At 30.3% G+C, this 17,578-nt stretch overlaps 1 protein-coding gene across 1 annotated transcript in view; it reads left to right on the top strand.

Moving 5' to 3' along the window:
* LOC148278699 (alpha-tocopherol transfer protein-like) overlaps positions 1-17,578 on the top strand; it is a 74,202-nt gene that overhangs the window by 47,987 nt on the left and 8,637 nt on the right. The window contains exons 2-4 of the mRNA XM_088230997.1: positions 10,756-10,908; positions 15,563-15,657; positions 17,376-17,526. Of these exons, the coding sequence (XP_088087123.1) occupies positions 10,770-10,908; positions 15,563-15,657; positions 17,376-17,526 (385 nt within the window). The 5' untranslated portion in view covers positions 10,756-10,769. The remainder of the gene's footprint in view (positions 1-10,755; positions 10,909-15,562; positions 15,658-17,375; positions 17,527-17,578) is intronic.

The following is a 17,578-nucleotide window of genomic DNA, read 5'->3' as shown; positions in this document are numbered from 1 at the left end:
AATTTTATTAATATAGATAATTAAAAAATGTTCAGACAGTTATAAACTTCAAACTTCTGTTGAGGGCCAAAAGTAGTATGGAATATTTTTTCTAATAATTTTTACGTTCAATGCGATCCAAAAGACAACTTTTTGGACCCCTTTCACTTTGATATCTAAAAAAAAAAAACTTCATACATAATCGGCCCACGGATCGATGAGTGGATCAAGCCAAATAGGTAAAATGTGTGTACTGTTTATGAAATTTGTTCTATTGGTCTATATGAATTGGTTATGTTTTTTACTATTATTTAAGTTTTTTATTGTTTATTATGTAAATGATAATTAGGTTAACTGGATTATTTTTTGTTGTTGTTATTATTATGTTAACTTTGTTAAATAGCTAATTTAAGGCATGTTTAACATTTTATAAAATGTTTCCCTCGGCACGGGACACCCCGGTGAGGGAACATTATTCTGTATAAAAAAAGAATCCAAACAAGGTAAAATTATAAATAAATTAATTAATTAATTGAAAGAAATAAATGATTCGTTACAAAACTATTAGAACGTCACTGCTAAACAACACCATTTTATTTGTAAATTCAATGATTACAGCGTTGACAGTGACATCTCGTAATTTCCTTCATCTTAAAGGTCAAATATAATGAAAAAATTTTGGTATTTCGTCGTGTGCTTCCGTACTTTGAAATTACTCAACCATACAGGAATTCATTTAAGCCGAAAAATCGTAACAATGAGGAAGTATAGTGTCTTTTTTATTTTTTTTAATTTGCTAACAGACTATTAAACAAAGCCGATTTTTTTAAAATATTTTGCATATCGTATTATCAGCACTATATTTTTTTAAAGATTTTTTAATTTCTGAAATAACTCAGCTTGTGACGTCAAAGGTTGTTCTCTGTTAGTTCTTCCCATTGGTTCGTTTACGGTAAGCCAACCGGATATCCTTTGAAGCTCTCATATAATTGGTTGGTTCATATTAACCAGTGACATCAAACAAAGTAGTGCGTTTTGATTAAAATATTTATTATTATTTTTTCAAACATTTTCAAGGAACTAAGCAGGACAATTTGAGGCTATAATTTTTACCGCGCGCAAGAAATCATTTTTGTATCCAATTTCCCGTAGGGCTGAAGCTCCTCATTGTATATTCTTTTGATAAACAATTTATTGATATTTTATTATTAATATTTAAAGCATTGAACTTTGTGGTCAAAAATTTTACTGTTATTAAAAATAAAAGAAAACCCTTCATTAAAAATTATTTCTCGGCACTGGATTTCCCAGTGAGGAATACATTTTAACCAAATGTTATTAAATATTTGTATATGACCACTTACCGACTTTTCTATGTCTACCGGCTTCGAAACGTAGGTACCCGTCCCTTCATCAGGATACCAATTAAACCAACATGCGATACCCACTATACACCTTCACCATAGTTGTTGCACAAATATATAAAACCAATAATCACAATAGGGTGACAATTTCAAGTAACTCTGTAGACGCCGCTTAGTACGCAACTGCCGATTTAAATTCAACCATGCCGTGTTGTGTCGTTTGTAATTGTCAAAATACTGCTGGAATTAAGGGGGAATAGGGTGGGATCATATTTCTTGAGAAATTAGCGAATTCACAAAAAATATTATTTAAGAATTTGATTTTGTTACCATCTGTCAAATTGTTAAATAAAACAAGATAGATGTTTTGTTAGTATTGCCAGGGGGGTAAGTTTTTTTACCCGGCTGTCTATTAATAAACCTTAGTATAATATTAAACGGAATTAATTTACTTAGCTACTAAATGTTAATATTTAATTATTTTTTAACTATTTTTTTTACGTTGGCCTTATAAAAGTACCTGTTTTTTTTTAGTTCAGTCAATAATTTTTTTGTTGCGGTAAAACATAGCATAACGATACACAAAATTAACTTATATTTGTGTTATGATAATAAATTGTTTGAAGTCTGGTAACATTGCACGGCCACTTTACGCATGCGCGCAGGTGGGATGTCAGACCTTTGGACGCAGTACGATGTATGCAAACATGATTCTACTTTTTTTTGCGTGTTCTCTTGTTTTCTTCATTTGGAAAAAAAAACTGATCCAACTTATGTTAGCACTTAAAAAAAAAAAATTGTTTGTCAATAAATACAAAAATAAAAAATTGTACATGTTGTCAAAAAAAAAAAATTACCTCACATAAAAAAAATATCTTGACAAACATGAAAACTATTGAATGAGTCTTTTTGAATCGTGTTAATTAATGTTAATAAATGAATGCAAATTGACGTGCTAAATAACACTATTTTAGTTTTTTGAAAGCAAGCGAGAAATTTTTCCAAAAACACGTCATCACCGTGTCTCAATGTTTACAAACAAGTTCCACGTTTTATGAATATATTTCACTATCAGAAATACGCATTTTGTTTGCACGCAAAATACAGGATGTGTGAAAAAATCTTTTGTGTTCAGAAAAGGTCAATGTACCTATTCCAAACTAGGTGTTTTTAAAATAATGTTCGAACACTTGAACTCACACATTGAAATGAATAAAAAAAAATTATGAAATTTGTAAAGAAAACGAAAATATAATAAATTAGTTTACAGTATTTTGAAATTAGCAATTTTTGTGTTTCGAAGCGTGTAACTTGCAAATTACTCCCCTGGGCCGCGATTTCAAACGCTATTTTCATCGGTACATATCCAGACAATATAAACAAAGATCGATATTTACGTAGGAAAATGTAAGTATCGTCGTCGGTAACCTGTTATTGAACAAGTTTGAAAAAAAAGGAAGCATCTATCTACAGGGCTTATGACCTTCATGGGCCCTGTAGATGCCTAGACTTCTATACTACCTTCTCTTAAATGTTCTTCATCTATAATATGTTAATGTAAGTAGCTCCCCAGGGAGTTGAATCCAGTCCTTGACTACAAAAATTTGGATATTGTTGAATCTACGAAGTTAAAATTTTAGGGCCTTTTTAAAACGATTTGCAATTCGCTGCATATATTTATTTTAAAAAAATATTTACACCAACAGTATTAAGACTATAGTCCTTCTAAATTGTAAGCATACTTTCAACTCGTCAGCAGGTTCTTATATATTGCTTCGATTGTTTCATACTTAACCTACATTAATAGTTGTTTATTTTTTAAACATAAAATATTATACCATATTTTAAATTTTATTGTATTAATAATTCAAACTATCATTAATACAAAAAACTTTTTTCCATTGGCCATTATTTGAGCAAACGTCTCACTCCTGTATTTAACTCACTTTTATTGATTATCTTTGAGTCTCAATGCAGTATCCTATGTAACATCGAGTGCGGATTAAAAAATAAATAAATCAGTAGTATAAGATAATCATATCATTATTGCATGAATGTGTATATCTACAATGAACGAGGTGTGTTCAGAAAATAACGGAAATTTTTGAATTTCGCGGGTCTGTAGAGTTTGATTGTCATTTTTTTTGTTATGTTGTTATACATGCCCCTGAAGAATGCTAAAATGTTCAACTGTATTTATTGTTTACTTTGTGACAGCCGCAAAGGTTATACAAGTTTGGCGTGCTCGGCAATTTTCGTCTTTGCGATCCAAAATGCCTCCACTGGGACGATTGAGCCTTAGTTTCGACATCATATCTGTAAACCCATGTTTTGTCACCTGTTAAAACATGTTTCAGTAATTTTGCATCGTCGTTGACTTCGTTTAGCGACACCTGAGCAACTTCCATTGGCCGCTGTTTTTTTTTTTAAATTCAGAAATTTTAGAATAAATTTTGCTGCCACGCGTTTCATACCAAAAACATTCGCTAAAATTTCATGGCATGAGCCAATTGATATGCCAGCATCATCAGCAACTTCTCTTATTGTGATTCTGTGATCGTTCATAACCATTTCATTAACTTTTTTCACGTTTTCATCGGTTGTTGATGTGCTGGGGCGTCCGGGCCGTTCATAATCTTCAACGTCTTCATGACGCATTGGAAACGCTTATACCACTCGTATTTTACTCATAACATTTTACGCACTTTGTTACATTTTATTTAATTTTTGACACAAAATTTGATATATTTTTTTCAAATCGCTGAGCTTATAAAAACACGTCTCTCCTTAGCGGCTGCTATAGGCTAAGTAAACATTGAATACAGCTGAAAATTTTAGGATACTTCAGGGGCACTCGTATACTCTGCAAACACGCGAAATCAAAAAATTCCCGTTATTTTCTGAACACACCTCGTAAATAGTCTGATATTTATATTATATTAACACTGGATAACCTTGGCCGCTGTCTGACGCATAGTTTCATAATATTACGACCGTTTTTGTTGTGAGTATGTTGTATGTAGGTTGCAGAACTAAAGGTAGAGAGAACTTAGGCAATCCACTATTAGATTGTGGGCTTAAAATATTAAAAACATATAAATATTCACAATATTTTGTGCAAAGATAACGTGTAGAAACCCTTTGAAGTTTTATATTTTGGCTTAGTTTGTGAGTATTAACAAATTTTTAAAAAATACTACTGAACTTGCTTATTGTAATATTTACGTAGTTGCGAGATTGTATTTCTCTTCTTCTTCTTAGTGTAGGCCTTGTGGCCTGTATTTCGAGAGGGATTAGCCTCCTGCGTGGTCGATTCCCAGCCGTTAATCCAACCCTTTGGCGGTCTCGGCAGTCGTCTGCTTCTGGGTCGGCTGTGAATTGCAACGTGACGGAGTCTGCATGGCTCCATTTTTCTCTCATGATGTGCATACTAATGTGTTCTTTGTTGCCTCCACTATATAACGACATCATCGATCTCGCATATTTTCCTTAAAACGCGCAAGAGTATCAGAATTGAAGACTCTCGGAAGCATATCTGACAAGAGTCTCCGAGAAGACAGAGTAAAGAACTCAAAGATTATGGAAATATTACGCGTGATTGAATTTGAAAATTGAAAATAGTAATACAATGCAAATTTACATGAAATGTTATTAAATTTCAAAGAAGAAAACTTTCGGTGATCAATACACTTTAGTTGTTATGTCCTAAGTTTGTAGAGTACGTTAAATATTAGATGGTAACATTAAATATTGTTGGCAATTATACAGTATTCCTAAGTTTCTTATAAAAATATCAAGCGTTGTCTTTACTTTCATATAAACCTCGCAAAATGCAGTTCCGATAGTACACGTGAAGAGCGTTGCGACGCTGAGCATTTTCGACATCCCTTTTGTTCGCGTTCAATCGAGGGAATAAAGCTGCCAAAAAAATAAAACTGACGTAACTTATGTTATCGACCAATGCTGTTTTTAAAGGTTGTAGTTGTGGTATTGTCGACACTTGGGTTAAAGGTCCCAGGTTCAAATTCCACTTTATTCCATTCCATTTTTTCAAGTTATTTACGACTTTTAGAAAATGGTCTGAAAATTTAAATGTTAAGAGTAAATAATAAGAATTCTAGTATTTTTCTTTTTGAAAAATAATTTTTAAAAAATAAGGCGTGTTGTCTAGATTTTTATTACAATTTATAATTATTTAATTATTTTTTTTTGTAGCATTTTTTAATAATATGCATGCTTCCACTTTTTATTTTATTGTATCCTAACTCATAACAGAGCTCTTGGCCTCATAGAGTTAGGGATACTTTATTATTTTTTTGTAATATGTGTCTTTTTGAGAATAAATAAACAAATAAATATAAATATATAGTTCTCCATTGAATAGATATAATAGCGATATTTATATTTTCTGTTTGTTGACTTACATATGAAGTGATTAGTATTTTAATAATTGATATGATTACGTTTTTACACTCGAATATTAGCATAAATTACTTCCCATTAAGTAGGTACTTTAAATATAAGACATTCAAGGTAATTGAGATTTTTTTCATTATTCTCATGCAAATTCATGCTGTTATTCCGCGAGTTGCGAGTTGTACTGTCACATGCGTAGTTTCTCACTGAATCATGTAATAAATCATTGTTTTATGTTTTAATCAATGCCTGGTTGGTTAATCTATAGAATTACATCGGTCTTACAGTCAAGAGTACAAACGTAAATACATACAAATATAGTATAATAATTTGCAACGTATTGTGCAACAAGCAACAATACGTATTGGCCAGCGTGTGGAATGGGACATTTGTGGCTGGCACATGCGCTGGCGCGCAATCCGTCTGTTGTACTTATTAAAATGCAGTCGTGTTGGTTTTAAATTTTTGTGCATTAATTATGGTGAAGGTGTATAGCGGGTTTTGCATGTTGGTTAAATTGATGTCCTGACGAAGAGACGGGTATGTCTCGAAGCCGGTAGACGTAGGAAAGTCAGTAAGTAGTTATATGTAGTTAGTTATCAGTTAGTTTTTTATCGTTTTACTTATTAGTTTTCATTATTTTATTATAAATTATATATATGTACCCGTATATATGTGAATTAGTGTATGCGTATATGTTCATGTGTGTATGTATGTGTATTGTGTATGTATGTATGTATATGTATATATATGTATATATGTATGTGTGTGTGTGTATGTATATGTCTGTTTGTTGTATGAGTACATTTATGTACATTTTGATTTCCTTTTTCATTGTTTTATATTTACTTACTATTTCTTCTTCTTCTCTTCCTTCCCTATTTTCCTATCCCTCTTCCTTTCACCCCTAGCGAACCGTACGTTTTGTTTTTTTGATATTTTTGTTTCTATATGAAACCCATAATTGGTCTTGTTATTTTTCATCTATTGTTTATTATTATGACTGTGTTGGTTTCAAAAATAAATAAATAAATATACAAATATTTGATAACGTAAAGTACAAATATTTTATTTAACTTCTCGTTTCTCCGGTTATGCCTATGCAAAAAATATTGACAATCAATCCCTCCGTTTAGACGTAAAGGAAACACAAACAATAAAAAAACACACTTTTGCAAATATAAAATTAGTGTGGATGGGGGATAATGTTTATCATATTTAGGTATAAACTATTTTTTTTATTTTTAAAATTTTTATTTTCTTTATAGCCAAACCTATCAAGTTCTCTCCTATACACTTTTCAATAAAAAAAAGTTTTATCTCTTAAAAGTCTGTGGTAAATAATCCCTTTGCGCGCGGTGATGTAAAATCGTGTTACTACTAGTATTCTAAAGTTCAGACATTGAAGAAGAAAAAACATGATACATACTGTTTAATAACTTCTTCTCCATAATTTGTGCAAATAAACATACAATTTTGCCCTGTTATGGCAAAATAAACATATTGCGCGTGTGCCACCCCCATCACTGTCATCAACCGACTGAAGACTGAATCTGTTTACACAACACCCGCCTCAGAACAGCGTCTCTGTCTTTCTTGTTATGAGTTCTATCTTCGTGCTCTCTCTTATACAGTTGTGTTGCTGTATTAGCGGACACAAATTCTTCGCGTAGCAAGGATAAATATTTTTTGTATTGACATCCAGCATAGTTATACAAATTTTACATTCAAATCCGGTGTGAAAATGTCTATTTGAAGATTACAAAAAATACGAGTTCATCATTAAAAAAATACGAGCGATATATCAAGTCTTGTGTTCCATGTCGACTAGTTTGACATCACAGACACACAAAAGTTAAATTACATTGTTTTACTTACGCACCTACACACATGCACCCTTACACATTCATATACACACACATAAATTCAAACGTCGCACACATACAAATTTTGCTCTTTTCTTATGTATTATCAGATTTACAGTGGATTTTTTTAATTGGCTCTAGTATTGTCAATATATTTATATTTATTTTATATGTAGTAGCTGTAAAAATCCCGAATAAAGGAAATAAATAAATCAATGAATAAACAGTCATAAGATTATCTAATGATTTAGTTACTTGCAAACATTTTTTAAATCCAAGAACAAGGTCATTAGCTACCTAATTACAATTTTTACTGAGATTAAATTATTTTATCATGTTAATAGTACACAGTCATATTTAAGCGTTTGCATGAGGAGATATGATATTTATGGCAGTAACCACTTAACCTCCTCTTAATTTTATAATGGTACTTTGGTTTCTGTCTGATTGATGTATTGAAGAGTTGCTAAAACCTAACTCATTTAAAGCTATTATACTATCCTACCATGCGTCTGTTTGAAATATGGAATCTTTATCGATATTTGAAATATTAAGGTAATTGTAAAAAAATCATATTCGTTCCGGTGGATTAAGAATACAGTTCTGTGTGCAAAATAGAACCAGAACCATGAAAGAGTGTTCTCGGCTCGATGGCTGCTCTCGGAAGGAAGTCGAGCGGAGATAAGTTAACCTCGCTATGTATTATCACCCTTTTAAAATATTTTTAAAGAAAATTTAAAAAAAGGTTTTTTAAAAAAAGAAATACTAGCCGATAAAAAAATATTTTTTTGCTCCATATTAGTAACATAAACAGTATTTTTAAATTTGTAATTTCAAATTCCCGCGAAAATGGTTTTTTGGATTGGCCATGCTCCTAATACGTCACGATACAGTCGAATTTTGAACATTGTTTGTGACCATTTAAATTTAAATAGTACATGTAACAAATCTTGACATTACAGCTATCAATGCCAAACATGTCACGTCTTTCAAGTTGCATATTTTTTGGTAATTTTTTTTTTAAAGTTATACTTGTATGAAAATATTTCTTTACAATACCCATACTGATTTTGAAAATACAATTAATTATTCTAAATCCATTTCGTTTGTTTTTATCTATATTCGTAGTATGTGCTATTTCCCTCTAAGGCCCTGGGTTTGATTGCTGGATTTTTTAAAGTGCAATGTTTCATTGTTCCTGGCACCTGAAGCGTGTGACTAATCATCGTACTTTCCATTTTAACCGATACAGTGCCCTGTTCACCAATGGGTGTGGATGGAGAAAAGATAATTTAAAAAAAATATATCAGTCTAAGCCCTTCGTCCCTTATTTACATACGTCGTTATTCGGACACCCTTTTTTTTTTTGAAAAATAAATATCGACCGATCTGGAAAAGCGTTAAAAAGATTCCAAATAATGTGCTTATCCTCATCATCGAACCCCTATCCAGACCAGGGCCCCGATTACAATGGGAAATTAACATTTATCTTCAATTTTATCGACCAAGTACATTTAAGTTTTCTGTATGAAAAGTAGAAAATGCATACATTTTTTTTCTTTTAAACATGTTAAATTATAGGTTACCGACGAAGATACATTACATGTTTATGCGAATATACTAATTTTTTTCTACAAATATCGGTTTTTCTTAATAGACAGTCGAAGATAACTCTGTTAACTTTTGATTGTAATCGGGGTCCTAGGCCCTAAGGATGTTCCTTGGTAGAGAAAATGCAGCATATATCGATTATCTGTTACAGGAAGGTTAAGTTATCAATCTAGTCTTACGCTTCAGATGCCTAAAGGGACTATGAAATATTGCAGATCAAAAACTTCCTTATAGAGTTTTTTTTTTTTTTGTGATCTTGAACATGGTAGGCAAACGAGCAAAATCATTACAGTACAAGACGGACTTTTATCCATATCATTTTTCCATTTATCCATTAGATTTCCATGATTTGGATTTTTACCTGATAGATGCCATCGTTCAACAGCTTGTCTTGCTTGTTGAAATAAATGCTCGTGAACGCACTAGAAAAGTTGCCACAAGGAGCTCTGTAGCCTAGAGCAAAAAACACACTTTTTTTCGTGATTGCCAAAACAAACGTAAAACAAACATAAAATATAATTTATATTTTAACATTGTTTTTATAATTATTTTATTCATAATAAGAAAAAAATATAAAATAAACAAAAAACAATATTTCCTTTAGTCCACTCCTGTCTTGTTTTAAAGATCGATTGCATCTCACTTTACAATTCCCATCTTTACAAAAGCAACATGACTAAAAAAATTTATGGCTCCAAATATTACGATGTATATTTGTTCGATAATATTTAGTAATCACCGTTAAAATAAAACGGGATAAGATTCATTACTTAAGCATACTTTGATAAAGAAGCTTGTGTAGCTTTGAAACCGGTTGGTAGAAAACATAAAAATATGTGGTTAAGTTGCAAAATAACTATTTTTTTGTTGGGTTTTTTACATGTGAAAAATTAAGCCTAGTTCTTTTTTTAATAGTATTTTATATTTTTCATTTCTATTTGGTTTTATCAGAAGAGAAATTTCGGCGAAGGGTACTTGCGAATTAGGCACTTACTCCGATTTATGAATTCGATACGGAATAAAGATTTGCGATGCTTTTCATCGATAGATAAATATAATTTAATAGTTAATAACGTGCTGTAGTTACTATAAAACCATTCGATTCAATCGTAACCAGCAACAAAATTAATATTCAATCATTATTTCCGTCTATAAATAATTATGCGCATTTTATTATATTAAGAAATCTCAATCTGTATAAGGCGTGGAAAAATTCAATTATGATTCAACTTTTTAGCTTTTTACGGTCTTTCACAAAAGTTAGCATTTTCGTAGAGTTGTTATGTCGTGTTTCAAAAGCCATTATTTCAGATGTTTTGAACTGCATTACGGTAGAGTTAGAGAACACAACTTATTTATTTGAACTAGATTTTAGGCCATGTTCTGCTCTCAAGATGGAAGATGCAATGCAATAAATACTCTATCAATTGGATGCCATTAACTGTAAATTAATCATCTGTTAGAATTTGTCTAGTTGATATAAATATGCTTTGCTAATAATTGCATGTTTTTTATTGCAGATAATCCTATAATAATGCCACAAGAAGAATGCTGCGTGGAGTTGGACTTTGGGAAGCTTCCTGATGATGTGGTGGAGTATGCCAGAGCCAAGTGCGGAGAGTCTCCAGAGACCAGGCTCAAATGTATACAGGATTTCAAAGACATGATTTATGGTAAATAATCAATTTTTATGTTTCTTTTTTGGGTGATACCGTGTGTGTTGGATTTGTTACGACGACCATTGCAGGAGCCATCTTCAGGGTAAACTGAGTGTTTTGTAGAAAAAAGTGTGTGTTTAAGTACAAGTAATTTGTACCGTGTCACCGTCGGCGGTAGGCACATTTCTATTTATTTTTGTAGTATGTAGTGTTGAGAACCATGTTGAGTTTAATTTAAGCCCGTCGTCTTTGTTTATGTTATTTCAATTGCCTCTTTTATTATTCGTGCAATGTAATTACTGGGTTTATGCAAAATTTTCGGTTCAAAGGCGAAAAAATGTCCGGTGTCTATAAAGTGTTCCGTTATTGCAGATTTGTCAGGATGCCCAAGTTTACACGCTCTTTTATGAACAAATCCAACACACACGGTATCACCCAAAAAATAAACATATTGATAACAGTGACCGTGAAAACCTTCGCACCTACTCAATTTCTAAATCACACAATCTTATCCTAGAAATAGTGAAGTAACACGGACCGGAATAATAATACATCATCTTCATCAGGCAAAAGTTATTATATTCCCAACCAATAAACTCAGCACAAAGCACGATTAAATGTGAAAAAATCATAATTATTTCTTTAATTGATAAAATGCTGTTTTAATGACAGAAGAAAGTCAACATTGTAGGTTGTGAGATAAATGACATATGTGAAAGTAAAGTAGATACTAATAATGTAAAAAATAAATGTTTAATGAAATAAATGTCGTGATAAATAAAATAGTAGTGACGCTCCCGCGTTCGCACTATGGAAAAACCAGTTAACGTTTTTTTGCCTTGTAATATTGTGTATGGCGTTTTTGGCTACAATGCATGAGATTCATGAGGCCTCAGGTTCGATGTAATTGGTATTTAAACATGTTTTTATTCATTTATCACATGCTACGAATACCGATAAAAACATGTGAAATGGATTTAGAAAAATGAATTGTATTTTCAAAATCAATATTTATATTACGGAGAAATATTTTCATACTTAAATTTGAACGTGTAACTCAAAAAATCTTCATGTATCTATGGTAAATTTTGCTCAACGAAGTTTGGCAAAAAATGTCTTGATAATATTGGTCATTCCCAATGTAATAAATTGCCCGATGAACAAAAAAACGAAAAGTCGAATAGTAAATACAAAACTAGCTATGAAACGCGTCTTAAAACAAAACAGCTATACATGGCACCTAAAATGACAACATCATTTGGTCAAAGGAGTTTAATATACCTTGGAGCAATAATATATAACAATATCCCATTTACCACAATAGTATATAAAAATCTTCAGCAATTCAAATTATTTGTAAAAAAAATGGCTACTTGATATGGGTCCTGAGAACTGTCTTGAGATGGTCACCCCACCAAAGCAGTAGACTTGTTAAAATATTATTATTTTTGCATTTCATGTTTTGTATTTGTATCCACACAGTGTCTCTATGACTGTATGTCATATACATACTCGTATATTTGTGCGGATGTTGTGCGGATGTTGGGCCACCGGGTTACTTGACCTAATGTCTGCACAGTAGTGAAGTATGTGAGCTGTACTAATTATTTATTTATTTATTATTAGTGTGTACATGGCAAAAATGCCTTTTATGAACATAAACATAAATACATTTAATATAACAGTGTTTTATTACAAAATTATGAAATAATATAATAACAATATATCTATTTATACTCGTATTACACAGTTGTTTTATACATTATTCCATATAATAACTTTGGGATTTTAATACTTAGGGGAAAAAAATAAAAATAAATTAATAATAAAAATAAAGATAACGCAGTATATTCGAAATAGCAAAAATCATAAATCATTGATTTGATGGACAATAATATAATGTTGTTTTCTTTTTCATAGCTTTTCATCTTTTTTTTTCTTACTATTATTTATGTATATATATATCTGTGTCGATTTAAGTATGAATATGTATTATTTTATTAGTATTTTATATATATATTTTAGACACCATATGTATAATATATTAAATCATGTAAATGAATGCCTCGACACGGGTTGTGTCCAGTGAGGTATTCGTATTGAAAAAAAAGTGTCATGAAAAACGTGAAATAAAAAAAATAAAAAAAATACAATTTTATAAAATCTAAAAGTGTAGCAATTAAAAATATAACTTTAATCTTTTTGATAGTGGTAGTTATTAATATAATTTCCATAAATAGTGTTTAATACTGTGTCTAATGTTTCTAATATTTTGTTTTCATTTTCTTCATTTATTTTTATTAAACACTTTACGTAAATCTACATTTTATATACTTATAAGGGCGGGCATATTGCCTTAAGGCAATTTTTTTCTACCTACCCAAATCATTTCGTTTGAGAAAATTACAAGTACATGGTAAGTAACATTCTATTTTGTGTTGTATTAACTGATATTATGTATTGTTTTCTTTTATGCACCGCACCAAATGAGTTTTTTTAACTCCCGAGAGTAGTAAAAGTATAAGGATTATAAAAGTACAAAGTATCTTGTATGAACAATACATGATATTGAATGTTTTATTTAAAATAAAATTTTAATAAAAACACGTCTTAACAAAAACGTGACATGTTTGGCCTTGATAAGTATGCAAGTCCCGTGGCTAGTGAGTCCGCAACACTAGCCACGGGACCAGAACCCGATTTAAATAATATAGTAAAACTTAAAAGAGTTTTTTTTTATAAGTTTGAGAAAATTATTATTTTAATTTAGCGAATACTGTCAGGTAAAAATCCTGCAAACGGAAATCGACTAGAGATTAGTCGGTCTCATGGTGTACAAGTTTTTGCATTTGCCAGGTATTGGACAGGAAATAATTGTAAAACAAAAAAATATTGATCCACCGTATTGTATTATATTAGGGTACTTAATTGTAAAGAATTAATTTGTTATAATAACTTTTTAAATAATTTAAATATGTGTTAATAAAATTTTGTTGATTTTTAAAAGTCTGGCGGACCACACAATCTAAAATATGCATTTTGCAGATAACAGCTAGATCTTATATTGAATGATACCTCATTCAATTTTTTTTTTTATTTATTAATAAAACATATAAGACATGAATATCATGATATTATATTCCCAGGAGTTGTACGAGAAAACTCATTTGGGACGGTACATAAAAAAAATAGTACATTTCTTGTAACAATACATAGTATACATTTAAACAATAAAAATTTAAACAAATTTTAACAATCTATGAACTTAATATTAAAAAAGGAAAGAAAACATTTAAACAATCTGTGAACTTAATATTAAAGAAGAAAATAAAAACATTCAAACAATCTGTGAAATTAATATTAAAAAAGAAAAGAAAAACATTTAAACATTCTGTGAAATTAATATTAAAAAAGAAAATAAAAACATTTAAACATTGATTACAGATGTTTTTAAATTGATGAATTTATGAAATTGAAATACCTACTCACGTTAATTTATTTGAGAGAAATAGTTTTTGGAGGCATTAATCTTTCCATGAGCATCTATACCGTACGGCTTTTCTAGTGATGTGGGTGTTTTCTGCAAATTAAAAAATATCATTTTTGTGAACAACACTATTTCCAGAAGGTGATTATTACAGTTTTTTGTATGAAAGTGGCCTAGCTTTTTTTAGCAAAATATAGAATTGACCTTACTGCACCCGATAACACCAATATCTAATTTTTCCAAAATTGTGGGCTGGCTGTTTTCTGCCTAACTACGTACATTTTGTCTTTGAGCGAGCGTTGCGTTGAAATCAATTCAAGTTACAGTTTGCCCCGTGTCCTATTTGTTGTTTTCTATCTTTATATATATAATTCCTCTGTACGTGTGATGTCACTGAACTCCTCCTACACGACTTAACCGATTTACGTGCGGTTTTCAGAGAAATATAGATCTTTGCGCTGTGCGTGTTCGTAGATTTTAAAATATTCAATTTAAAATGTAAAAAAACAAGTAATAAGCACAAATGTTTTATTTATCGATCTACCAGGGTTGCATTCGAGGAGAATGCATTTACAAAAAAATGGAAAGATGTTGTTTTTTGTGAATAAAAATAGTTTGTTTTTAAATGTTTACAAACAGCATTTGTTTTTTGTGTATCTTAATCCCTTTCCTTAAGTTCCTTATAATTTTTACCCATTTATTTCTTTTTACTGGATTTTCAGTAATACTAAATAATATTAAATTCAATATAATTTTAAAAATTGTTTTCCTACGTAAGTACACCCATCTGTTGGTGAGAAGACCGGAATTTGACGTTTGCAAAAAGAATGTCATATTAAAAATAAAAAATAAAAATGTTTTTGAATTCAACCATAAACAAGTACCTAGGTTCCTACTTAAATTCATTATTTGAATATTAACAATTTTTAGTTTTGGAATTTAATCACAAAATTACCTAGGTACCTACTTATCAATGAAAAGTCTTTTTCCAAGCTAATAGTGGGCGAGCCAACGTTCGGGCAGGACAACGTCTGTCGAGTCCGCTAGTTTTTTATATTTTCTGTCCATTCTCAGACAAGTTCTTTCTCTTATTTTTTTTTGTTGAATGAAAAAAAAAATGATTTAAACGTTAAAACAAACAAAGTTAACGAACTTAAAAAAATTCGTGCTTTTATTTTTTAGAAAGAGGAGAATGTTCACCACACAGGATGGATGACACGTTTCTGCTGCGGTTTTTACGAGCCAGACATTTTGTTGTAGAACGATCACATAGGCTGGTAAATATTTTGTTATATTTATAATTATTATATTTGTGTAATTGAATATATTTATTGAGGTATTTTATTTGGGATTTTCACAGCTATTACATAAAAAAATAAGTTGAATTGTATTAACAATACTAGAGTCAATTTAAAAAAATCCACTGTAAATCTAATAATACTTATATATTTTTATCGTTGGTATACTGGTAAAAAACGTAAACTCTAAAATATGCGGATTTGACCTTATTATGCAGTTTTGTAAAGTTTTTAACGCTCTACAAACTTACAAAATACACTAAGTCATATATCTGTATTTTTAAAAATAAATGTAAGGTTAAGTCGTATACCCGGTATTTTATTCAGGCTATTTAGCTAATAAACAAATAAACATTCTCTATTCAAAAAATGATGAGAGAATTTTTCTTAGACTAACAATGAATTAAAACTGTTTACATGAAATTATACAGTAAATTCTGCAATATTGATTCACAGGCTGGGAAGGAATTTACAATACAAATTTACGTCCGCTTTTGATTTCCTAGAAAACAATGGCTAAAATTATTTTTAAAAAGTCTGGAACTTAACCTTCAAATTCGGTTTTTTAAGAACTAGATGTACTCTCGACTTGTGACATTTTCAAAAATACATTAATAAGACAAACTTTCTAAGAAAAAAAAACTCCAATTTACTTAATTCTCGAAATCTTAGATTTTCGAATGATTTAATTTTGCATAGATTCAATACAACTGCAGTTTGAAATCATTATACATATAATTTGGGATGTTTGTAGCACTAACTTTGTAGTTTATTGTTATATTTTGAAGGAATAAAAACAAAGTAATTTTATTTATTCCATTATACATATGTTGGGAAAATTTTTTTTGATAATCTTCCGGAAATCTTAAAATCAATATAAAATATTGAAATCAAAATAATAAAAAAAACACCTGAGACTCACCCTATCCTGAACTCTCAGTAAAAAAATGTATCTTTTAGAATATAATATCTAATTGAAAAAAAGCGGTTTTCGATAATAAAAAATTATGTAAAACGAACTCTTTTTCTAAACACGAGTTTTTACTCTATTATAGAGGTAGAAACATTAATATTTATTTCGTATCTACAAAATAAAAAAAATATATAATTATTTTGTCAACAATTATTTTCATAAAATAAATAATAACATGAATTGCTAAGAATTAAAAAAGTTTTTGAAGAAAACAAAAAACCAAAAAACCAGCACTGTTTAAATTGTTTTGTAATTTGTAATGCCTATTCTATTTATGTAAGATAAGTAAATAAATTTTTCCTCTTAAAATTTATATTTTTTGAAAAATAAAAAAAAAACATTTGCGTTTGCCGAATTAAGTTGTAGTAGAGTGGGGTGTGAACCTCGGACTTTTGATCCGTGAGTCTACAACACTAGCCACGGGACCACAAACCATGAAAAAAGTATTTTTTTGGAAATCTCCGAGCGTGCCCTTTTTGAAAGGTGGCATCCCTAATTTCACCACGGATGAAAGCTGCTATAAACTCATATTATGTTTCAAGGATGTTTTAATTAACCTTTCAAGTTTGCAAATGTCAAATAATTATATAGAGTGCTGTTCGTATAAGAATACTAATTAAAATAATTGATTCATTTTGACGAGATGAAATTCCGTCATTTGGCAATTTACCTGGAGTCAATTTTTCGGGTGTAATTTAATATTTCTCGATAATTATCATTTCAGATTTGTAATTACTACGATTTCAAGGAAGACAATCCGGATATTCAGGAAGGAGTAGAACCACTATCCCTCCGGTTTATCGGGGATGCTAATGTTCTGTCAGTACCACCCTACAGGGATCAAGATGGAAGGAGGTGGATGATGTATAGAATAGGTAATAATCTTAATTATTTCTTACTAATACATTACGTCTACGTCCAGGCGGA

This window comes from Micrasema longulum, unplaced genomic scaffold, assembly GCF_059751315.1.
Source record: "Micrasema longulum isolate JH-2025_06_02 unplaced genomic scaffold, ASM5975131v1 h1tg000840l, whole genome shotgun sequence".
Classification (NCBI taxonomy): domain Eukaryota; kingdom Metazoa; phylum Arthropoda; class Insecta; order Trichoptera; family Brachycentridae; genus Micrasema; species Micrasema longulum.
Note: the sequence above shows the minus strand (reverse complement) of the source record. Positions and strands in the feature narration are given on the sequence as shown.